This window comes from Erpetoichthys calabaricus, chromosome 6 (genome assembly GCF_900747795.2).
Source record: "Erpetoichthys calabaricus chromosome 6, fErpCal1.3, whole genome shotgun sequence".
In the NCBI taxonomy this organism is placed as follows: Eukaryota; Metazoa; Chordata; class Cladistia; order Polypteriformes; family Polypteridae; genus Erpetoichthys; species Erpetoichthys calabaricus.
This window is the reverse complement of record NC_041399.2, coordinates 212,480,464-212,506,818: the sequence shown is the minus strand read 5'-3', so window position 1 is coordinate 212,506,818 and position 26,355 is coordinate 212,480,464. Positions and strand designations below refer to the sequence as shown.

General features: G+C 43.6%; 1 protein-coding gene across 1 annotated transcript in view; it reads left to right on the top strand.

Annotated features, from left to right (window-relative positions):
* LOC114641854 (dynein axonemal heavy chain 5-like) overlaps positions 1 to 26,355 on the top strand; it is a 329,984-nt gene that overhangs the window by 141,865 nt on the left and 161,764 nt on the right. The window contains exons 33-38 of the mRNA XM_051928805.1: positions 60 to 213; positions 3,595 to 3,861; positions 7,146 to 7,274; positions 12,435 to 12,650; positions 14,168 to 14,314; positions 17,925 to 18,097. Coding sequence (XP_051784765.1) covers positions 60 to 213; positions 3,595 to 3,861; positions 7,146 to 7,274; positions 12,435 to 12,650; positions 14,168 to 14,314; positions 17,925 to 18,097 — 1,086 coding nt within the window. The remainder of the gene's footprint in view (positions 1 to 59; positions 214 to 3,594; positions 3,862 to 7,145; positions 7,275 to 12,434; positions 12,651 to 14,167; positions 14,315 to 17,924; positions 18,098 to 26,355) is intronic.

The window sequence follows — 26,355 nt, the reverse complement described above, 5'->3', positions numbered from 1 at the left end:
CCGGCTTTAGTTTTACATACACCAACACCCAGAGTTAACTTGATGCTCCTTTTTCGTAGGTACAATGCACCTTTTAAGCCTTTGATTCAGCAGTGGGTGCAGAAGCTGTCTAACACCACGGAGATCATTGAAAGCTGGCTGACGGTGCAGAACCTTTGGATCTACCTGGAAGCTGTGTTTGTTGGCGGTGACATTGCTAAACAGCTCCCACAGGTCAGTAGAAATTCACTCCAAGCAAAATCTCAAAAAATTCCATCCATCCACTTTCCAGATCTGCCAACTCAAGTTTATGGTTGCAGGGTGTGAGAGGCTTTCTCGGCTACATTGGGCACAAAGCCATAACTAAACTATCGACAAAGTATTGAGCAAAGGCTGTGAATACTTATGGACATGGGATTTCTCAGTTTTTTTATTTTTAATAAATTTGCAAAAACCTCAAGTAAACTTTTTTCACATTGTCATTATGGGGTGTTGTGTGTAGAATTCTGAGGAAAAAAATGAATTTAATCCATTTTGGAATAAGGCTGTAACATAACAAAATGTGGAAAAAGTGATGCGCTGGGAATACTTTCTGGATGCACTGTAGCTGAACGGATTAAGAGGTGAAGTCAGGGAGACCGGACCAGGAATTGACATGGCAGGAAGAATGGTTCTGGATATGATGTCATCAAAGTGTGCCGGAAGTGACATCAACAGGGGTTGGACAGGTGGTGATGTCATTGGGAAGGCAGGTTCTTCAGCTGGTCTTCAAAGTGACAAAAGAAGAAAGGATCAGATGGCAGCGCCAACCCCTGGTCTGACTGAGAAATAGCACTATTTGAGCCTGTAAACCATCTCCTATGCACACATGTACAGGGGCAGACTGGCCATTAGGGCATTTGGGCAATGCCCGGTGGGCCCACAGAGTCTGGTCTGGTCATGGGTCGGCCATTTCATGAAATAAATTTTATGTACTGGTTACTGTTTGACATTAAAATTAATTTTCTAAACTACTAAACATTATCTGTCCGGTACTGCGATTTACTGTATATAGTCCTATATAATATACCGTATTACATCATCAAGTTGTTTTAGTTGTCAGCACACAACATTGTAGCAAAAACTGTCTTTTCCCGATTTCTGTTTCAATACCGCTACATTTCGGTTATACATTATTGCAATTTATCTCATAACTAGTATTTAAATTCTTCGGTACCAATAATTAGTTTAGATTATGTATTATGCATTTTATTGTTCTCTGGTCATCGGCATGAGCGACAATTAGTGGTTTTCAGCTGCAATTATTAGTATCTGTATATATATAATTCACTAGCCGACAGGGCACGCAAGACAACCATGGGATACGCACAACATAGCCACGCCTGACAACTCACAGAGACCTGCCCACCAACGCTAAGACCATGGGATATGACGACAACTCACAGAGCCACGCCCATCAACTCTAAGAAATCGCTAAGTCCATGGCAAGCAAGACGCACGCAAGATAGAGCCACACCTGCCAACTCACAGAGCCCCGCCCACCAACAATTCGAGCGAGAGCATTTGCCAAGAATGTTTTCATTAATCAAGAACGAAAGTCGGAGGTTCAAAGACGATCACAAACCGTCGTAGTACCGACCATAAACGATGACGACTGGCGATCCGGTGGCATTATTCCCATGACCCGCCGGGCACCCGACCGGGTAACCAAAGTTTTTGGGTTCTGGGGGGAGTATGCTTGCAAAGCTGAAACTTAAAGGAATTGACAGAAGGGCACCACCAGGTGTGGAGCCTTTCGCTTCATGTGACTCAACACAGGAAACCTCACCCGGCACGGACACGGAGAGGATTGACAGATTGATAACTCTTTCTCCATTCTGTGGGTGGTGGTGCATGGCCGGTCTTAGTTGGTGGAGCGATGTGTCTGGTTAATTCCGATAACAAACGAAACTCCCTCCTGCTAAATAGTTACGCGACCCCCAAGTGGTCGCCATCCAACTTCATAGAGGGACAAGAGGTGAGGAATTCCCAGTAAGTGCGGGTCACACGCTCGCACTGATTAAGTCCCTGCCGTTTGTACACACCCCCCGTCGCTACTACCATGGTCAGGTGACTTGGTGGATTATATATAGAAAAGCAGTCGGAACCGCAAAGAACAATGAAACGTCAACGTGGCTCAGAGGTGCATGTGGACTGTAGCAGAGACGAAAGCGATTGAGGCGGTGTTTGGAAAATGAAATGCCAACGTGACTCACAGGTGCATGTGGACTGTACACAGACGAAAGCGACTCAGGTGAGGAGTTGGGTGGCGGGTACACGAGCAGGCAGTGCGTACTGAACGATGACTAAGAGATGACTAAGAAATCAGCAGACTAGAATGGCGGGGGGGTCGGGGCAGAATGGGCGTCCTTACCCTCTCCCCCTGTTCCACCCTCCGCGCCCGAGCACCGTCACGCCCCGTCCCTCGCTCTGGGAGGTGGAGGCGCAACGGCGGTCGTCCAGTTTTCAGTCACGGACAATTGTATGTTGCTTTCTCCAGAGTTCCATCTTTTCATTCACCTACAGTCGTATCCTCAAACCCACCCCATTTGGACAACTGTGTCTTTCAGGAAGTGTTCACCCATCAATACATAATAATGCGGCGTATGCTACGCCGCGGGTTGGCTAGTGATGAAATAAAGTTATAAAGCACAGGATAGGAATTTTTCATTATAGGATGGAACATTTGTAGTTTATCGTTAAGTTAATGGAACATTTCAATCATGTTAAGTTTTTTATTAAAACATCGGTTATCATTTATTCCATTGTAAATGAGCAGCTACTAGCCTACTAGGGTACTGGCACTTGAACATGACATTGACATTTGACATGTACTCTAATAACGTGTAAGCCATGTTACTAAATTTTTATTTTTCATTTAATTTTATTTCTAAGCATGATGTCAAATTTTAAGTTGTATCTAAACAACAGTGTACAGATTAAGTTTGGCAACAGTTTAGATAAAGTTCATATCATAGGCTCATAGCAAGTAGCGAGCCACATACTCATCACAAATTTTAAGAAAATGACAATGAATAAAGAGATGTGTGGGTCAACCTCGTCACCTCACTCGTTGAAGGATGCCCGGGCCGGCTTTGAGACCCAGTCCGCTCCTGCACATGTGTGACACATAGCTTTTTAGGTAGCTGTCGATCCTTATGAGAACTGCTTGCCTTTGCCTCACTAAATAAAATAGATTATGGTTGTAGGTAGCTGCCTCGCTCTTGGTTTGTAGTGAGGCTGAAGCAGAGCCAGGTTATGATCTGCTTTCCCAAGCACAGGCAGCAGGGTGGCACATTTGCATGTGAATATGCGATCAGCCAAGCACCCCAATCAACCTCAGAGTGGCACGTGCACGGCCTGCTCTCTCCGGGACTCCCTTTTATTTATTTAAAATACACAACACCATGAACGTCTCTCATCATTGGACTTGATTTGCTTTCCAGTGGCCCAGTGTAATTTATTATTAATTATTTTCCATTTGAGAGCATGTTGATGGTTGCAAACAAAATGTAACCATTTCCAAAAGGTGTCTTGATTTTGTTCAGACATTCTTTTTTTATTTCTGTCTTTTAGGAAGCAAAAATATTCCAGAATATTGACAAATCCTGGCAGAAAATAATCCAGAGAGCACATGAGACCCCCAACATTGTCCAGTGCTGTGTGGGTGATGAGACTCTTGCCCATCTCCTGCCCAATCTGCTTGAGCAACTAGAGATGTGTCAGAAATCGTTGACGGGCTACCTGGAGAAGAAGAGGCTGGTGTTTCCCAGATTTTTCTTTGTATCGGATCCTGCTCTCCTGGAAATCCTCGGCCAGGCTTCTGACTCACACACCATTCAGGTCAGAAATGAAATGTTTCTGTGTACAAAAATAAGCGTGGTGATGACTGGCTGAATAAGTGAAGTTTCATTGCTTTCTGCTATGTGTTTCTACTTTTCTTTCATGTTCAAACATCTACAAGAAAGCAAAATGGGATGTTTGTAGTTGTACAACAATAGGCAGTCTTCTTCTTCTTCTTCTAGTAAAGTGCCTTTTACTCCAGAACTCCCCATTTTTCAGCTTGGACATTAATCTCTGTTGGTGTTCAGTATCTGCTTATTTTTACATAACATTCACAGACCTCCTCAATATAGTCTGTGGTCACTTAGGGGGGACAGTCTATTCTGGCAGGAGTGGGTCTACTTGAATTAAAACTACCTGCCTGATATTGTGTTGGTCTCCCTCCTTTTGCTAAAACAGCTTTGACCCTTCGAGGCACTGACTCCACAAGTCCTCTTTGGGTTGACCTGTGGTATCTGCACCAAGACATTAGCAGCAGATACTTTTAGTCCTATAAGTTGCGTGGTTGGGCCTCCATAGATCTCACTTCTTATCCCAGCACATCCCACAGATGCTCAATTGGATTGAGATCTGGGGAATTTGGAGGCCAAGACAACACCATGAACTCTTGTTCCTCAAAACATTCCTGAACACTTTTTGCAGTGTGGCAGGGCACATTATCCAGCTAAAAGAGGCCACTGTCATCCAGGAATACTGTCTGCAACAGTCATTAGGTATGTGGTTATGTATGAAAATAACATTCATGTGAATGCCTGGCTTTCAGACAGAACTTTCCCAACTCTACTCCTAGAGGGTCATAGTGGCTGTAGGTTTTCATTCTAACCATCCATCATCCATTTTCTAACCCGCTGAATCCAAACACAGGGTCACGGGGGTCTGCTGGAGCCAATCCCAACCAACACAGGGCACAAGGCAGGAACCAATCCTGGGCAGGGTGCCAACCCACCGCAGGACACACACAAACACATCCACACACCAAGCACAATTTAGAATTACCAATCCACATGTCTTTGGACTGTGGGAGGAAACCGGAGCGCCAAGGAGGAAACCCACGCAGACACGGGGAGAACATGCAAACTCCACACAGGGAGGACCCGGGAAGCGAACCCGGGTCTCCTAACTGCGAGGCAGCAGCACTACCACTGCGCCACCCTCATTCTAACCATCTTCTTAATTAGTGACCAGTTTCTTCTGCTAATTAACTTCTTTTGTCTTAGTTTTAATTTACCTGACTCGGACCCCAAAGTTGTTTCTTTTTCATTAATTAGCATCCAAACAACAATGAGACACAAAGTCAGCCAATCACATGGTAGCAACTCAATGCATTTAGACATGCAGATCTTGTTAAGATGACCTGCTGAGGTTCAAGCTGAGCATCAGAATCGGGAATAAAGGGGATTGAAGTAACTTTGAATGCGACATGGTTGTTGGTGCCAGACGGGCCGGTCTGAATATTTCAGAAACCACTGATCTACTGCGATTTTCACACCCAACCATTTTTTGTTGTTGTTTTTTGTCCCATGATATTTCTAAAAAGATCCTCTATACTCAGAACTTTTCCCCAGACCTTTCAGGCCGGGGTGAGGTTTCACTCCATTTCAAATGAGACATTGAGAAAATTAAGCCAAAAATGATATTGCCCTGGGAATTCTGGGAAGCCTCGCTATTTTGTACTCCCTGGTTAAGACTGCTGGTTGGAAAAGACGAGAGGGATTTCCAGGGACTGACCTGCAGACTATTGTAAAATTTTTGCTCTTCTATTTACTTATTTTTACTACTTTAAAGTTTTACTCTGTTGGCTTAGATCTCTTTTTCATGGCTGGTTGTTGATTTGTTTCGAACCTAGTTTTGTTAAACTTGACGTTCTTGTATGGAATGATATTTGATTTTAATAGAATCAATAAAATAGTTTAAAAAAAAAAAGAAAAAAGGAAAATATCCAGTGAGTGGCAGTTCTCTGGGTGAAAATGCCTTGTTGATGCCAGGCGTCAGAGGAGAATGGACAGACTGGTCTGAGCTGACAGAACGGCAACAGTAAGTCAAATACAAATACTCATTACAACCGAGGTGTGCAGAAGAGCATCTCTGAACACACAACACGTCGAACCAAGAAGCAGGTGGGCTACAGCAGCAGGAGACCCAACCGGGTGACACTCCTGTCATCTAAGGCTACAATTCACACGACTCACCAAAATTGGGCAAGAGAAGATTGGAAAAATGTTGCCTGGTGTGATCAGTCTCAATTTCTGCTGTGACATTCGAATGGTCAAGTCAGAATTTGTCGTCAACAACATGAAAGCAGGGTTTCATCCTGACTTGTATTGATGTTTCAGACCGCTGGTGGTACAGTAATGGTGTGGGGGATATTTGGCACACTTTGGGCCCCTTAGTACTAACTGAGCATCATTTAAATGCCACAGCGTACCTGAGTACTGTTGCTAACCATGTCCATCCCTTTATGATCGGCATCTTCTGATGGCTCCTTCCAGCAGAATAACATGCCATGTCTCGAAGCTCAAATCATCTCCAACTGGTTTCTTGAACATGACAAGGAGTTCACTGGACTCAAAATGGCCTCCGGAGTCACCCGATCTCAATCTGGTAGAGCACCTTTGGGATGTGGTGGGATGGGAGATTTCCATCATGGATGTGCAGTTGACAAATTTGCAGTAACTGCTTGATGTTGTCATGTTAATATGGACCAAAATCCCTGAGGAATGTCTCCAGCACCTTGTTGAATCTACGCCATGGAGAATTATGGCAGTTCTGAAGGCACTAGAAAGGTGTGCCTAATAAAGTGGCCAGTAAGAGTATATTGTAAAACAAGAAGCAGATGCAGAAAAAGGTTTTTGGCCTGAATGTGACCCCATATAATGAAAATTTAAAGCTTCTAGTGACGTCTTTTCAGACGGGAGTCCAATACAGAACTGACTCAAAAATAGCCAAGCTACTGGTCATATGAGATTCCAGGCAGGAGGGGGCGGGTCCAGGAGGGCAGAGAATGGAAGTGACATCAGAGGTGGAACGGCCGTCAATCTTCCGTTCTGCAGAGGGAGGAAGAGAGAAGACATCAGCACATAGCGCCATCCCCTGGTTCGACGGGTGACTACCATCACCTGAGTGCTTAAACTGCCTCCCAAGCGCATGACAATAGCTTTATAAATTGCATGGATTTTTCTAAAGAGAGGACACTCAAGTTATTCCAAGGAAAAGATTAAAATTCAACTTCTGAATGTGAATTCCATAATGCTGAAGGTGTTTTGGTTCTTTTATTTCTTTTTTAGGCACACTTACTAAGTCTTTTTGATAACGTCAATCGAGTGGGATTTCATGAGAAGACCTATGACCAGATTCTCACGTTCCAGTCCCAGGAAGGAGAAACTGTGAACCTTACAGAACCCATCATGGCACAGGTGAGGAAAAATAATCAGCTGCTCTGAATATTAGAGTGTCACAAAACCGTCACTTTTTACTTCTATTTCATATATCTTTAAAGTATTTAAAAATGGTACTACAGAGTTTTAAAGATAGATACATAGATAGATACTTTATTAATCCCAAGGGGAAATTCACATACTCCAGCAGCAGCATACTGATAAAGAAATATTAAATTAAAGAGTGATAACAATGCAGGTATACAGACAGACAATAACTTTGTATAATGTTAACGTTTACCCCCCCGGGTGGAATTGGAGAGTTGCATAGTGTGGTGGAGGAACGATCTCCTCAGTCTGTCAGTGGAGCAGGACGGTGACAGCAGTCTGTCTGGAGATGATCCTGTTCAGTGGATTCTCCATGATTGACAGGAGTCTGCTCAGCGCCCGTCGCTCTGCCACAGATGTCAAACTGTCCAGCTCCGTGCCTACAATAGAGCCTGCCTTCCTCACCAGTTTATCCACGCGTGAGGCATCCTTCTTTATGCTGCCTCCCCAGCACACCACCACGTAGAAGAGGGCGCTCGCCACAACCATCTGATAGAACATCTGCAGCATCTTATTGCAGATTCTGAAGGATGCCAGCCTTCTAAGGAAGTATAGTTGGCTCTGTCCTTTTTTACACGGCGCATGAGTATTGGCAGTCCAGTCTAATTTATCATCCAGCTGCACTCCCAGGTATTTATAGGTCTGCACCATCTGCACACAGTCACCTCTGATGATCACGGGGTCCATGAGGGGTCTGGGCCTCCTAAAATCCACCACCAGCTGCTTGGTTTTGCTGGTGTTCAGGTGTAGGCGGTTTGAGTCGCACCATTTAACAAAGTCCTTGATGAGGTTCCTATACTCCTCCTCCTGCCCACTCCTGATGCAGCCCACGATAGCAGTGTCGTCAGTGAACTTTTGTACGTGGCAGGACTCCGAGTTGTATTGGAAGTCCGATGTATATAGGCTGAACAGGACCGGAGAAAGTACAGTCCCCTGTGGCGCTCCTGTGTTGCTGACCACAGTGTCAGACGTGCAGTTCCCGAGACGCACATACTGAGGTCTATTTGTAAGATAGTCCATGATCCATGCCACCAGGTATGAATCTACTCCCATCTCTGTCAGCTTGTCCCTGAGGAGCAGATGTTGGATGGTGCTGAAGGCGCTAGAGAAGTCTAGAAACATAATTCTTACAGCACCACTGCCTCTGTCCAAGTGGGAGAGGGATCAGTGTAGCATATAGATGATGGCATCCTCCGCTCCCACCTTCTCCTGGTATGCGAACTGCAGAGGGTCGAGGGTGTGGCGGACCTGTGGCCTCAGGTGGTGAAGCAGCAGCTGCTCCAAACATAAAATCTTTTACAGTAGTCCTGTTATCACTATAAAATTGTGTTTGATTTTGGTTTCAATTTTGTAGCTGACTAAAAAACCCAGCTAAGATTCACACCGTCAATATGGCAGTGATTTATTTATTTTTTCGGTGGAGATCCCAGGAACGCAGCCTTGGCCCGACTCACACACACTCCCTCACAGAGACAAAATAGCAACCGGTAATAAAACAGAAATTAAAGAATGTATTAAACAATAATAAATTAAATATATGAAACTACAATGATCCCACCCCAGTTTCCCTTACAGTGATATACAATAAACACAAACTCAGCAATAACAAACCACTGACAAAAACCACACACTATGAAGTCCATGAAAACGGCAACTGATGAAATGAAAGGATGGAGGATGGAGGTAGATAGTCCAGAAATCAGCACGCTGTATATGAATGTAAAGATCAGTCCTACCAGTATTTCCTGATGAAATGATGTGAATGGGATCAGGAGCGCTCCTTTCTTTACGACCACAAATCCTCGTACAGTCCTCACGCAGCAGGAAGACACCAGACAGTCCATACACCCAAAAGAGCAGACGATCCAGGACAAAATAAGTATCCACAGCTAGCAAAATGGGAAGGCAAACAAACGGGCAACTCCAGACACGAAACAACAAAATACTCTTTTTTCTCTGTATAACTGGCCCCCTTTTAAATGTCACGCTGGCCTCCTTGTCCCCAGCAGCCCCTGTACCTTCAGCAGACGACCAATCAGAGCCACTGCAGGGAAGTTTCTTTACCCAGTAACATTGCTACAATTTGATTCCATTTTGATGGTTATTCTTGCTCCTTAAAGTTATTTTTGTGTGTGTGAGGGTCCAGTCACACTTAAGCATTGTACATTTCCAGCATTTGGCAAATATTTTCCTAAGGTTTTTGGGGCGTTTTTCAAGCATTTTCAAAGAAGCATTCTCCTTCTTTAGATAGTTCTTCACACAGAGAACCATAGACACATGGAATAAGTTACAAAGTCATGTGGAAGACATTATGGCTTTTGGGATTTCGAAAACTTGACTTGATGTTATTTTGGAGGGATTAAGTGGATAGAACTGGCAGTAAGATCTGACTTCTTGGGCATGGCCATCAGCAGTGTGTCTGTCTGCAGAGAGAGTGTCGACCTCATCGAGAAGTTTACTTACCTCGGCAGTGACATTCATGTCTCTGGTGACTCTTCCTGTGAAGCCAGTAGACAGATTAGGAGAGCATATTGGGGTCATGAGGTCGCTGGAAAGGGGTGTGTGGCACTCCTGGTTTCTGCAAAAGGACGAAGGTCCAAGTCTTTAGAGTCCTGGCGCTCCCTGTTTGTGAGACATGGGCACTATCCAGTGACCTGAGACGAAGACTGGACTTCTTCGGTACTGTGGCTCTTCTGAGAATCCTTGGGTACCACTGGTCTGACTTTGTGTCGAACAACCGGTTGTTCATGGTCTCCTGAATAACACACATTACAGGAAGCATCAGTTACGACACTAACTCGATTCCCAGAAGGAGACCCGGCTGGTTGGATCCTCATTGTTGAGGACCCGAGCAGTTGGACCAGGCCAAGGGGACGCCCATTTAACACCTGGCTGTAGCAGATTGATGGTCATTTTCAGAGGACCGCGTGTCTTCCTGGGGGGTTGCCACCTGGGATCCCTTGCTGGAGAGTTAGTGTTAGCTGATAAGGAGAGTTACCAGGGCACTCGCATTCCTAAAAATAGGCCCTTATCAGCACACAGACACAAGACCAGTTTAAAGCAGTTTCTTATAGTTCAGCACATTTAGTTATAAAGAAATTACATTCTTATAGCTTTAATATCTTCTTTAGATTTTGTCTGGTTATATTAATAAATCCTTAGTTATTAATTCATAAGTGACATGTTTCTTATAGTTTTAAGCAAGGATTCAGGAACTATCACATTGATTTATAATATCACAGGGTGTTCTGTTAGTATCAAGAGGTCAGCATTTTCGCATAAAAGAAATCAAACCAGTCTCATATTCTGTGCACAAGCTTAATTCTTTTTCTACCTAAATGAAGAACAAATCATATAGAAATAATAAATCATATAGCTCTCTGCAGCATGATTAATACAAAATACAGTCCTTGGTAGTTGTGTGTTAAATACTTATAATCCATCCATCCATCCATCCATTATCCAACCCGCTATATCCTAACTACAGGGTCACAGGGGTCTGCTGGAGCCAATCCCAGCCAACACAGGGCACAAGGCAGGAAACAAACCCTGGGCAGGGTGCCAGCCCACCACAAATACTTATAATCATTACAGTTAATAATGTTTTTTCTTCCTCAAATGACAGCCTTGAGTCTGTTGGGATACTTCTCTACCAGCTTTGCACATTTAGACTGAGTAATATTTGCCCCCCACTCTTCTTCACAGAACTGTTCAAGTTCGGTCAGATTGGACAGTAAGCATTGGTGGACTGCTATCTCAAATCTTTCCACAGATTTTCACTGTGATTTAGGTCTAGGCTCTGACTGGCCACACCATCTTGTAAGAATTGTAAAGAAAGAAAGAAGTGTCAGACATGTTCTTTACAGCACCCAGCTATCCTATGTGACGGGCGGCCGGGTCCCATGCCCAGCCGGGACACCCCTTCAACACTGGATCTGGGGGAGCAGCCATGGGATGCACTCTATGTCCCCCTGGAACGCTTGGTGGCAGCCCTCCTGGGTTACATCGGGGTCACAGAGGTGGGACTTCAGGACTCAGACCTGCTGGCCACCACCCAGAGGAGCTTCATGGCTTAACGAGAATCTGTGGGCTGGAAGGCAGCCACACCCGGAAGTGCAGCCTAATTAGGCCAATTAACACCCGCACTTCTGGGAGGGCTACAAAAAGAGCCTGCAGCCAGTACTCAGGGGGCCAGAGTCGGGAGGAAGAGGACGAGGTTGCCTGGGAGGAGTGGTGGTGGTGCCAGAAGGGCGTATTTGTGGTGATTAGTTGTGCTTTATTTCAAGTGCTTTGGGACTGTGTATTGCCTGTGGGGTTCATTCACGGGGAAGACGTGCCACACAGGTGAAGAAAAATAAAAAGTCTCTGTGCTTTTACACGTGTCTCAATGTGAATCTGTGCCGTGTCGGGCACCTATATAGCGCCTTATTTCACACCTGCACATCAAAAAAGAGGGCGGAGCAACATCTAAATCTTCAGCCAGTGTTGTTGTTCAGACGTGTTGTTCAAACATGTCTTTGTCTGTTCATTGATTTAACTGCTGTATTTGTCGTTGTTACTTTATATTATTTTTCACAAGCTGTTGGATTTGTTTGTAATTATGATTACTTTGTAAAGTATTGTAATGGTGGCCGGGAAAGCAGACAACTTGAAATGCCAAGGAAATGTTTTGGGGGTACCATGCTGATAAACCCCCTGTAAAAGAAACGAAAAAGATGGGTGACAAATGGCCTAAACATAAACAAAGCATTTATCAATCACAAGACAAGCGATCTGGAGCTCTGTTGTTCACGGGTGTCAGTTTGACATCTGACACCACCTTGTGGGCTGGGACCGGAAGGGGTGGAGCTTTCTCTTGGCAGCAGGGCGGAGTCAGGTATGCTCCTTGGGGAATCTTTTCTGGGCAGTGGTGGAGGAAGGAGAAGATAATGTTAGCGCCCCCTGTCGTCCTCGGGTTGAACTTCAGGGAGGTGTTCTCCGGATGCTCGTGCAGATGTCTTTTTTTCAAAAAAGCTGACTCTTGTACTAATTATAATTTTAATGAAGATTCATTTGTAATTATATTTTATCCTTTCTTTTTTAAACATGTAGGGAAATGTAGAAGTATGGCTTGGTCTTCTATTAGAAGGGGTTAAAAAGACAGTCAACAAAATCATTGGACAGGCCTTTATGGCCATCAGTGACCCCGGCATGAAACTCTATGATTTTGAGGCAATGTTTCCGGCCCAGATTGGTCTGCTGGGCATTCAGATGATCTGGACAAGGGATGCAGAAGAAGCTCTCATGAATGCGAAAGTAGACAAGAAGGTAAAAGATGTGACCTTTTCAGGTTATTCCTTTTAGTTTTCTTTTACATACTGTGGAATATGACCCGGACACAGACAGGCAGACACCTTTAAATTACCCCACACACATTTATTTTGGGTCTCCATTACCATACACAAAGTCCAAATATGCACAAGTTACTCACAAGCCCCCAATACCCCACAATCCAGGCCAATCAATAATGCCACTCTTTCTTCAAACCGCCTCCTTCTCTCCTTCAGCAACCTTGTCCTCTCTTCCACCCGACTCAAGTCCATTTCTGAAGGGAGGCGGCCCCTTTAAATAAGCACCCGGATGTGCTCCAGGTGTGTTCCCGGCAATCTCCCACCGACACGCCCCAGTGTGGCGGAAGTGCCGGCTGTCTCCCCGGAAGCACTCCGGGTGTCCCTGTTCCTCTTCCCCCCAGCACTTCCTGGTGTGGCGGAAGTGCTGTGGTCCAGGGTCCTCCTGGCATCAGGGCACCCCCTGGCAGTGGCCACGGGCCCCTACAGGGTAGAGCTTCCAAGCTCTGTACCCGTGGCCCCCAATACAACCAGGGGGGATGCCCCCTCGTGTCCTAGAGGAGGCACAAGCCCTCCTCCACTCCTCCTGGGCGTCCCAGCCGGGCATGAACGCCCGCCGGGCACCACAATACTTAAAAAGGCACAAGAAACCAAATATGTGTTACAATAAATGAAAGTAAGTATACCATTTTAAATTAAAGAAGATGATCCATTCTCGTGATTTAGTAAAGTCATGAATTCCTAATGTCCCAGGACCCACCTTCTCCCAGTCTCAGGCAAAAGAGACCTTAGAAAGAGTGATGGACTTGGATAGTAGATAGAACTTGATTCATTTTTCCCCAAGAGGAAATTAGTTTTTTATTTGCAGAAGGATTTTAATTAAATAAATAGATAAATAAATAAATATACACTATATACACATACACTATAATCTGAACACATGCCAGAATAATTTAAAAGAAAGAAACTGTCTGACTTGACAGTCCCAGTCACAGTGAGCCACTATACTGGCACACTGCTTTTAGTGCGATGGAGTGCGTTTCTTGACACACTTCACCCAAAAAATTCCTTGGATGAAAGTCCTCAGTGTTGGTGTATCACAGAGAGGATGAGCAGCATTGTTCATAACAGCCATCATTTTTGTTTTCAGTCTCTGCTCCAGTACAACCTCCAGCAGGTCCAGATGGCATCCCATAACTGAACCTGCTTTCTTAAACAGCTTGGTGCTTTGGTGAGCCTCCCTTGAAGTGAAGTTAGCATTCCAGCACACCACCGCGTTGAAAATCGCACTGCTCATCACAGAGTTATCATAGATGTGAAAGATATTTCTCTGTCATATACACCAATCCTATGCATATTCCTCAAGTGAGGATTGCCAGTGTCTCTGCATTTTTTTTTTTATGACAGTACTCAGTGGTTTCATTTTTGGTTTACCTAAAACACGCATTATTCATTAAGTGTCATATATTTTTTCTTTCCAACACAAACCGTTAATAGATTATGCACACCACCAACCAGAAGTTTCTTGACCTTCTCAATGACTTGATTGATATGACAACACAAGATCTCACCAGGATGGAAAGGACAAAGTACGAAACGCTCATTACTATTCATGTACACCAGAAGGACATATTTGATGATCTGGTAAGCTGCAACGTCCTTTATATTTTAGCTCTTAGTATTCCACACTTGTATTAATCTTTACTTGCAAACAGAAGAAATGCAAAGTAGACTTACTAAGCATTACAAGAAGCAGCTGTAGTAGGTTTCTTCTTGTAATCTGTGATAACTGAAGACCTTACCAGACACCTCTGTTGAACTTGTTTCACTATTCTGCTTCAACCTTCTTTACTTTGTATTAAAATGAACATTTCTTGGTGTTTTTAGTGCCAATGCAGCTTTCTTGGCTGAAAACTAAACTATTTGCTTACATTTCTATGCGCTGTTTCTAGTCCTTGCATGTGTTTTTTGGTAGCGTATTCACCAGAACGGTACACTAGCAGGCTCTATAGCACTTATGTAGTCTAAGTGTAATATTCTTTGATTCATATTTAATAATTTTTACAATATGACCATTAAATATGGGGTGTCGGCTAGGTTTTTGATTTTTACACGCACTTCTTACATTACGTAAGAATTACATGTTTAATTTTGACAATTTCTTATCACGACTCCATATTGTGCAAATTAGTGCATCAACTGTTGCCATGGTGATCTTTCTCAGAATCACCAGGGTGCACCCAACGAGTGAGGTCATTCAGAACGCCAGGATAAAGGTCAATGTTTTCTACTCTGGAAAATTCAGTATTAAGTTGGTGTGCGTTGCATTATTTTGATTTTTCCCAGTTTATTAACTAATATTTATGCTGGTTGAAAGACTTTGATTTTTTTGCTTAGAGTTCTAAAGTTGTTGATTGGTTGGCTGTCTTTTCTGGTTTCGACTCTTGCCTGCTTTCTTGCCCATGTTTCATCTCCTGATCATTTTTCATTAAAATTTTGTACTGTCTCATCTTGAGTCTGTATTGCATGTGATTGGGTATCGTAATATGGGATGTCTGTTATGAACTAAAAGTGACTTTTTGATGTGTATGCACCCATTTTGGGGTTTCTCCACTCAGAGAATTCAATTTTTTTAGATAGATAGATAGATAGATAGATAGATAAATAGATAGATAGATAGATATATAGATAGATAGATAGATAGATAGATAGATAGATAGATAGATAGATAGATAGATAGATAGATAGATAGATAGACACGAAAGGTGCTATATAATAGATAGATAGATATGAAAGGCACTATATAATACAGAGTGGCCCATGAAAATGTGGCCCGCCTCTACCGAGATGACTCCCATCTCATCTGCTGCCCGATAGGCGTCTGTGGTTGTGTCGCCTGCCTTGTAGAGATGTATTGACGCACAAGGAGATCACTTTCAGCATTTTCTGTAAATGTGAGTACCAAATTTGATCTTTTTTCTCTTCACCACGTAATGCAGTCGTCTCGGTGGAGGCAGGCCACTTTTTTGTGGGCCACCCTGTAGATAGATAGATACGAAAGGTGCTATATAATAGATAGATGGATAGACAGATAGATAGATGGATGGATGTGAAAGGCTTTATATTAATGATAAATAGATAGACAGACAAATACTTTATTTTTCACAAGCTGCTGATTCATTTGGGGCGGCACAGTGGCGTAGTGGTAGCGCTGCTGCCTTGCAGTTAGGAGACCTGGGTCGTCCCTGCAAGAGAGTTTGCATGTTCTCCCCGTGTCTGCGTGGGTTTTCTCCGGGTGCTCCGATTTCCTCCCATAGTCCAAAGGCATGCAGGTTAGGTGCATTGGCAATCCTAAATTGTCCTTGGTGTGTGGGTATGTGTGTGTATGCCCTGCGGTGGGCTGGCGCCCTGCCCGAGGTTTGTTCCTGCCTTGCGCCCTGTGTTGGCTAGAATTGGCTCCAGCAGACCCCTGTGACCCTGTGTTAGGATATAGGTTGGTTAATGACTGACTGATTCATTTGTAACAATGATTAATTTGAAAAAAAATTGCCAGAATATACTTTACAATTTGTAGCTTGTCAGCTTTAAGTTATGTGTATTTTCTTTTTTATTATTGTTTTTGTTAATTTTGAATTATTATTTTCACATCTATGTTATTTTACATAATTTCATATGTGATTTTGTAATTGTGTATGTATGTTCCTTGTTCTGTGTGGGGTGAAGCCCCAGGAGGCGGGGCCACTCTAATGTTCCCATTCCTGACCCCTCCCTCTGACTGTTTAAATTAGCTGAGAAGGCTCAGGAGTTGGAAATCATTCATTTGTGTGGAGTATTAGTATTTTTTTTTCTTTGCTGGATATTTCTGGATTTCAGATGTTTATTACTTTAAGAACTAAGGATTAAGGATTTTCTTTTTATATCATTTTGGACTTGTTTGCTTTGGATTGTCCTTTCGGCAACCCCTTGTCGCCCTGTTTTCTCTGTTGAGGCTTCCTTTGTTTTTTTGCTGTTTTTATTTAATATTTCATTTATAAAGATTTTAATTTGCCCTTTTCTTGCTACAAGCTGAGAGTTTACGGCCATCCCTCCTCTTGTGGGGCTTTTGTTGTATTTTTGTTGACATCTGTAGTTGTTTTGCCAGCTCCCCCTTTTTGAAGCCACCAGGTAACCTTAAGCATCTAGTTAGTTTGAGGAGGCTCAGTTGGTCAGACCAGTAAAGATCACAGCCTGCTTGACTAGCAGCTTTTAGAGACCTTTTTGCCTTGGAGGAGACTCCATCTCATGACAGTGTCATGGTTTCCATGATGATTATTCCCAGAAGACACCAGGACTGCACCACGCCATATAAAGGTTGGCTTGCACATCTCCTAAGTATTCACACTTAGGCTATCAGGAAGAAAGTTTCGAAGTTTTGTCTCTAATTACTTATTCTTTATGTACACGGTTTTTTGATGTATCATAGCACAACAGCTGGTTTGGCAATTTCTTGCTTGGCACAGAGTTTTTGACAGCACTGGAAAAATTAATTGTTTTTTGTATTTTTCTACTAATTCTTTTGTCTGTGATTTTCTCTGCCACCTTGATTTATCCATGGTACATGATGCCCATAGTCATCCATACTGCAGTTCTTGTTGCACGGGGCATCACAAAGAGCCTTTGCAACATTGTTTTCTATGTGGATTATGATTTTACACCTTTGATTTAGATTTAGTCCTGACCCCTGCCTATTTAAAGTCTGGTCTTTCGCTTTTGCCTTATTGAATATCTCCATTTCCTCTTCTGCATTCTTTCTATTTCTTATTTTGTGAACGCTTTGACTTTTGTGTGCTCACAACAGAGTCAAACTAAATCCTTAAATCCTTTTCAGAATCTGGATCCTGTAAGCCAGCATTTCTCATATTATTTATTATTGTTCATTTTGTCTCTGTGTTGAACTTTTTATATTAAATTCAATCTTTTCCAGGTCCTTTTAAATGAGTTTTGATGCTCCCTTAATATCTGATATCTGTGGACAGACCCCTTGAGGTTACCCCACTGATGACCTGATGTCATTCTCTCCTTATCTGTTAACCATGAGCTGTGATTTGGGTTGACTCTCCAAATCCCAGGCACTAGAAAACCCAGCACTGACTTATTATTGGATCCCAAGCATATCTGGAATCTTCTCATGAGAAAAGTTCAAAATGATTCCTCGTGAATTTGAATGTGCGAATTGATCTTTACTATTTAAAGCATGAACTTCTAAATATTCCAGGTCCGAATGAACATCAAGTCCACGTTAGATTTTGAGTGGCAGAAGCAGTCACGATTTTACTTTGTGGAAGATTTTGATAAATGCATCATTCAAATCACCGATGTCGAGTTCAGCTATTGCAACGAATATCTGGGCTGCACAGACCGGCTGGTCATAACTCCGCTCACTGACAGGTAAGGCAGTTACGCTAAAGAGTGTAATGGTAAGGGGTTTGATTCCTGCCTTACAGCAGACCATATCTAAAGGTATATTCTTAAAGTTGATGATTTGTATATATTTAAAGGGAATCATGGGCATATGTGAAAATAAGCATTATATCTTAGTGCATGTTAGTATAGTAAGGGATAAATCACAAAAAGGAATCTTCTTCTTCTTCTTTTGGCTGCTCCTGTTTGGGGTTGCCACAATGGATCATCTTTTTCCATATCTTCCTGTCCTCGTCATCGCCTCACCACATCCATAAACCTTCTCTTAGGCCTTCCTCTTCTCCTCTTGCCTGGCAGCTCTATCCTTAACATTCTTCTCCTAGTATACTCCTCATCTCTCCTCTGCACATGTCCAAACCAACACAATTCACACTTCTCTGACTTTGTCTCCCAACTGTCCAACCTGAGCCAGCCCTCTAATGTCCTCTTTTCTAATCCTGTCCATCCTCATCACACCCAATGCAAATCTTAACATCTTTAACCCTGCCACTTCCAGCTCTGTCTCCTGCTTTCTGGTCAGTGCCACCATCTCCAACCCATATACTGTAACATAGCTGGTCTTACTACCGTCCTGTAGACCTTCCCTTTCACTCTTGCTGATACCCGTTTGTCACAAATCACTCCTGACACTCTTTCCCACCCATTCCACCCTGCCTGCACTCTCTTTTTCACCTCTCTTCCACACTCCCCATTACTCTGTACTGTTGATTCCAAGTATTTAAACTCCTCCACCTTCGCAAACTCTATTCCCCTCATCCTCATCATTCCACTGACCTCCCTGTCATTCACAAAAATGTATTCTGTCTTGGTGGTCCTACTGACCTTCATTCCTCTCCTCTCCTCTCATATCTCCACCTCTCCAGGGTCTCCTCAACCTGCTCCCTACTATCGCTACAGATCACAATCTCATCGAAAAACATCACAGTTCATGGGGACTCCTGTCTAATCTCCTCTGTCAACCTGTCCATCATCATTGCAAATTACATCCCTGATGTAATCCCACCTCCGTCACTCCTACCGCAGACCTCACTACAGTCACATTTCCCTCGTACATATCCTGTACCACTCTTACGTACTTCTCTGCCACTCCCGATTTCCTCATACAATACCACAGCTTCTCTCTAGTCACCCTGTCATATGCTTTCTCCAGGTCCACAAAGATGCAATGCAACTCCTTCTGGCCTTCTCTAAACTTCTCCATCAACATCCTCAGAGCAAACATCACATCTGTAAAAAGGCATGTGCCTGTATATTTTTTATTTTTCTTAGCAAGCTAGAAACCACCAATATTTCATAAGTCAAGGTCAGGTATGCAGAGAGGGGCCGGTTTTGAGGGGGTGAACGTGACCTGAGGACTGGAAATAATGGTGGCAAGTACTGGACAGGTGGAAGGTGGGGAGAAGACCTGTCAATTGGGCATGATGGATAGAACAGAGTGCTACACTCATTACGCTGGGAAATATTGGTGGAACTAATTAGAGGCACCACTGTAAAGAAGACTCACACTGTTCCAGTGTGGTGCTGAGGTGTCACCCGCTGCACTCGGGTTCCAATCCAGGTGGTTTGGCGTGTGGTGGGTGCTATCAGCGCATGCTCCTAAACCTCTCTCTAATCAGTGACAGGACCAAGACAATGGAATTTTGGGAGTCCGATGAGGGTGACAAATGAGCTAAGTGAGGTAACCTCTTGATAAGAAATGTAATGTCCTCACAGGTGGTGCAGTGGTAGTGCTGCTGCTTTGCAGTAAGGAGACTGTGGAAGATTGTGGGTTCGGTTCCTCCCTGTGTGAATAGCGCTTTGAGTACTGAGAAAAGCGCTATATAAATGTAAAGAATTATTATTATTATTAATAAAAGTAAAATGGCCTCATTGCTGGGTGCTCAATGAGCGTGTATGTGCATTGCACAATTAAAGCTTGACTCTGCTGCCTATCCTGAGACTCCACGTGCCTTCTTTGGGCTAAACGTGCCCATCTCCGCTTCGACAACCGAACCTCTTTATGGAGTTTGCATGTTCAATTTTCCACCCACAGCCTGAAGTCACATTGTCAGTGTTATGGTGAGCAGCACACAAAATAGTAGCAGCCTTATCCACCTGTGCCTTCCTGCATGCTGCAACGTATGCTGTCACAGATGAAGTAGACAAGCAGCTGCGTTCTGCGAGAGTTGACACTAGAAACACAAACTTGATATCATCTTGCCATTTGAGATTGACAAATTGTCTTGTAAGCAGTTTTAATATATGACAAGGGAATGATGGGTCAAAAGGCAAGATAAATGTTGAAGGCGCCAACCCGGCCATCTTATTGTAAAATATGACAGAAGACAAGATAAAGATTTGGAGAACCTCAAAGGTGAACTCAATTTAATTGGATGGAAAATAATCTAAAAAAAACAGCAAAATTAGAAACAGACAGGAGTCAAGATATTGGCTGATTCAAAAATGGTGGCGGATCCCCTTAAAAAATAGTCAGACTGGAAGTGATGGGGCCAGGAGACCTTGACTCAGCAGTGATGTCACTGGGACTACCGGTCATCTGTAGCTCTTGGAGATAACAGAGGAGAAGAATTAGGCAACAGCGCCAACCCTTGACCCGGGGTTGAATTACAGTTAGATACGTCTTCGAGCCATCTCCCAAACTCATGTGCATGTGATAGCGGTTACTTCTGAAGTTCAACAAAAATAGCGTGCTGTACCTCTGCCCCGGAAGAACAACTAAGCCCAGGGCTGCCGCACGATCAAAATACCGCTAGAGTAATAGCAGTTCTTTATAGAAATCTTTTGCGGTTACGTAACCAACGCTCGTTCTATTTGATCCACTCACCACACACCCCAGATCAGCATATGATAAAAAGTATTAAAGCAATGAAAGTTAAAAAAGTATATTTAAATATTAGCAGACAAAACAGTTTAAACGTACTTCCCCAAACAACAAGTGCATAAAAGAATTAAAGACAAACATTCACAAATTAGGGTGTGAGATTCTTACACTAGAGATAACCCATCCATCCATCCTCTTCCGCTTATCCGAGGTCGGGTCACGGAGGCAGCAGCTTGAGCAGAGATGCCCAGACTTCCCCTCTTCTTTTAGCTCTTCCGGGAGAATCCCAAGGCGTTCCCAGGCCAGCCAGGAGACATAGTCCCTCCAGCGTGTCCTGGGTCTTCCCCGGGGCCTACTCCCAGTTGGACGTGCCTGGAACACCTCACCAGGGAGGCGTCCAGGAGGCATTCCGAACAGATGCCAGAGCCACCTCATCTTGACTCCTCTCGATGCGGAAGAGCAGCGGCTCTACTCTGAGCCCCTCCCGGATGACTGAGCTTCTCACCCTATCTTTAAGGGAAAACCCAAACACCCTGCGGAGGAAACTCATTTCAGCCGCTTGTATTCGAGATCTCGTTCTTTCGGTCACTACCCATAGCTCATGACCATAGGTGAGGGTAGGAACGTAGATCGACTGGTAAATTGAGAGCTTCGCCTTGCGGCTCAGCTCCTTTTTCACCACGACAGACCGATGCAGCGCCCGCATCACTGTGGATGCCGCACTGATCCGCCTGTCGATCTCACGCTCCATTCTTCCCTCACTCGTGAACAAGACCCCGAGATACTTGAACTTCTCCACTTGGGGCAGGATCTCGCTACCAACCCTGAGAGGGCACTCCACCCTTTTCCGGCTGAGGACCATGGTCTCGGATTTGGAGGTGCTGATTCCCATTCCAGAGAGAGCTGAAGATCACGGCCTGATGAAGCAAACAGGACAACAACATCTGCAAAAAGCAGATAACCCAATTCCCCCAAATCATCACAAATTGGGTCATTGTCCTTACAGTTCAGGAGAGCAGTGAAATGCCGGAAGCCCAATAGAATACACCGGTGGCTGATGCCAATAACATAATTGTTATGTCCTATCTGTCCAACGGTCAATCGCTTCAATGGAGTTAAAAAAAAATGTCCATCTTCGGATGAAAAACCACCCTTGCATAAAAAAAAATAATTTCCTTCCAGCAGGTGGCTCACAAGTGGATTCTCGGCGCTGACACGCTGTCACTCCTCGCTTCACTGCTCAATGTCTCTCTTGCTCACCCTTCCTTTCCTGGTTTAATTTTTTATTTAACATTTCATTTAATTAAATATAAATTTTTCATTTGCTTTTTAACTGGTCTCTGACCTGTGGTATTGTACCTAATCTGTGGAAACAATCAATCATTACCCCTGTATCTAAGGTTTCTAGGCCAAGCTGTTTAAATGACTACATACCAGTGGCACTTCCCTCTATTCCAATGAAATGCTTTGAACATTTGGTGAAAAACATTTTAATGACAGAGACAAAGTCTTTTCAAGACAACAGTCAATTTGCTTATTGTGCAAACAGAAGTGTGGAAGATGCTCTGCTTGTTATCTTACATCAAATCTATACCTTTCTTGATCAGCCTGCTTCATATGTCAGAGCACTACTTTTGGATTTTTCTTCAGCGTTCAACACCATACAGCCTCATATCCCGATTGGGAAATTGAACAGTATGAATGTAAACCCATTTATTACACTATGGATTCAGAACTTTCTTTTAAATCGTTCACAGACAGTTAAAGTACTGGACACTTTTTCAATAGTCATTCATTCAAACACAGGAAGTCCGCAGGGGTGTGTTGTCTTATCACCATTACTGTTTACTCTGTGCACAAGTGACTTGAGACAGAACAATGACCACTGCTCCATTATCAAGTATGCAGATGACACTAGGCTCACAGGACGCACATCTGGGGAGGATGAAAGCCACCATCTAAATCAAGTGCACTGTATGGTAAACTGGTGCAATAAAAACTCTCTCTCTCTGAATGTAAAAAAGACCAAAGAAATGATATTTGATTTTAAGAGACAGAAATCTGTATGTTCACCTATTGTAGTTCTGGGAGAGGAGGTAGAAATAGTGACTGAATATAAATACAGTGGAACCTCGGTTTGTGAGTAACTTGGTTTACGAGTGTTTTGCAAGACGAGCAAAAACTTTTAATAAATTTTCACTTGATAAACGAGCAAGGTCTTGCAGTACGAGTAGTTTGTCTGCTGAGCGTCATGTGATCACAACTGAGCTGATGGTTCTTCTCTCTCTCTCACTGCGGGATTGTGGGCAATCGTCTCCTATTCTCCGTCTGAGTCGGCATGCCTCACTCATATAGTCAACATCCGTATGAGCGTATAGTGTTTACTATACAGCATTAGCATTGTGACTGTGTGTGTGCGCGCGCGCGCGAGCAGTGTGTGTGTGTGTGTGTGTGTGCGTGCGCGCGCGCGCGCGAGCAGTGTGTGTGCTGTGACGTGCGAGTCCCCGTCTTGCACCCTAAAACATGAAGCTGAGTCTCAGTACTTTAGCAAAACAAGCTTTATTCAGCTTGAAACAGCAACAGCGCCGTTATTTATACACAGACACAGCAGTCAGGCAGGGCCCTGCACATTTATAATGTTCCTTGTATCACCCATCGACGACAGGCGCTTATAGCATGTCCACGATCTTTTCGGATTCGCTTTTACGGAGAACTGCTACAGCGCTGGGAGACTGCGATTGCTTTGGGACGCTCTTCCGCGTGTCGTCCCATTGGGTGCAATCCCACAAGAGTTTAGAAACTCACTCACACCAGCCATGATTCTTTTCAAAGGTAAAGTGCAAGTTAATTTGTTTTATGTATTTTTACTTTATATTTTGTATTAATCATTTTTTTATGAATAGTTTTGGGTTGTGGAACAAATCATCTGAGTTTCCATTATTTATTATGGGGAAATTCACTTTGATATACGAGTGCTTTGGACTACAAGCACGTTTCCGGAACGAATTATACTCACAAACCGAGGTTTTAGGAACTTACCTAGATAACAATCTTAACTGGAATACAAATGCAAAAAAATCTATATTACTAAACCAGAGTTTTAATTTATGCACGGATGCACCGATACGCATGCGCAGTGTGCCGCAGCGCCCCAGAGTCAAACGCAGCGGCTTCCCAGAGTCAGTAGGTGGCGCCCAGACATCACAACCCACAGTCAAACGCAGAGGCACCTACCACGCGCTTCACAAACACCACAAGCGAAGAAGTCACGGCTCCAAAACGAAACACTTCAAGTAACGGAAATACAAAAACGAGCCCGTATGGATAAACAAAATGAACGAAGGCACCTACAACGCGCCTCTGAAACAGCGGACGCAAAGGAGTCACGGCTCCAACAACACAGAGCTCAAAGGCGCCTACAACGCATCTCTGAAACACTACATGCAAGAGAGGCACAGATCCTAAACGAATAATCCACTGTGCCATCAGTCAGTGTATATAGGTTGGAGTATGCTTCCTAACAGTAAACGACGTCTACCTAACGACACAGCCACAGAACAACAAAGACGACACCGCATAGATAAACACAATACACAGAGGCTCCTACGACACGCTTCAGACACACCAGAAGCAAAGACGTCACGGCTCCACAATGAAAGAGCTCAACTAAATACAAACACAAGCCCGTATGGCTACGATCTGTAAACAAGCCCGTATGGATAAAAAGAATGAACGAAGGTGCCCACACAAAGAAACCGCTTTAGTACAAATATGTTTATTTAATTAAATGAAAACTTTACCATGGCTACAACCTGTAAACTAAACCTGAGGTAAAGCGTGCACGCCAGGTTGTACAGCCGCCCGAAAGCGACCGCCCACACCACCGCATATACCACGTTCTTTTAGTAATGTAGCCCTCCATGCCCGGATCCGCCGCCATGGCCACTTCAGCACACGAATCAGGAAACGACTTCTCGCTGACGACACAGCCATAGAACAACAAAGACGAGACTGCATGGCTAAAAACAATAAACGAAGGTGCCTACAACGCGCTTCTGAAACACCAGAATCAGATGAGTCACAGCTCCAAAAAACAAACCGCTTTAGTACAAATATGTTTATTTAATTTGTAACGGCCGACCTCTTACCCGGCCGGCAGCTACGATTCCAAGACCTGTGGCCTGGATGATTTACTGAGCTGAATCTAAATATCAAGCCGTACCTCTAACAAATGAAAATTTTCCCCACAATCGACGGTTTAATTAAGCTCACAAAAACAGGTGATATGGAAAATAGGTGTGTAATTATATTAAACGAACAACAACAATAAACAAAATGCACAATAAATATATATATACATATATATATGTATATATATATATATATATATATATATATATTATATATCCCTCCACCAAAGCAACAACACCATATATATATATATACACAATAAAGCCTCCCTTGCCCCTGTAACATATAACAAACAACACAAATACCAAAAACTGAATGAGATACGGAAATGAATGTGAACTTGAGTCCGGTTATAAAGAAACTGTCCTGAATGTGGTTGACTGAACTAGCGAAAAATGAGTCGTTTGATTTTCCCCGGACAAAATGGAGCAGCCTCACCGTGAATCCTCGGTGCGTGGTGGATGATTAATCCTGACCCCGGGGTCTCTCGTGATGAGGTTCTTGAAGCAAGTCCGGTGGATAGAAAAACAAACCGGATGGAAATGCGCAATGTGAAATATAACAGGTACAGATGGCTCGTGGTCGTGAATGTGAAAAATCTCCTTCTCTCCTCTCCTTCCTCTTCTCTCTCTTTTTTTGATTACTTAGGACTATTTAAGATGGATGTAACTGAATAATAGCAAACAGGTAGTTTTCCAGGATTGGGGTTGTGGTCTCCTCCCATTATCCGTCCCCCTTTACGGGGACGACATTCACTGACACACAAACAGCAAACGGGATGATGGAAACAAGACGCACATGGTACTAACACTGACAACACTATTACTACTATGTAGCCCAGCTACAAATTAAATGAACTTTCCCAGGACGCACCCACCCTCCATGATATTTCATCCCTTCAAGTATAAGAGGGAACAGAAAGTGATTGTCATTCTTGGATTTGCGATTCTTTTGAGAATCGCGGGCTTGCTGGTTATTCTCTAAATGCAACCAGCGCTTATTTCTCCTCCATAAACTCAAACTATTTAAAGTAGACAAGGACCTCATGTTGTCCTTTTACCGCAGTCTGATCCAGTCTGGGATCACGTTCAGTTTCACTGCCTGGTTTAATACTCTGACAAACCAAAACTCAAAAAAAGCTCCAGCAGATTACGAAGTATGCAGTTAAAGTTATTGGGACTGACGTAGATGATTTGTCTAGTGTGTGTCAGAG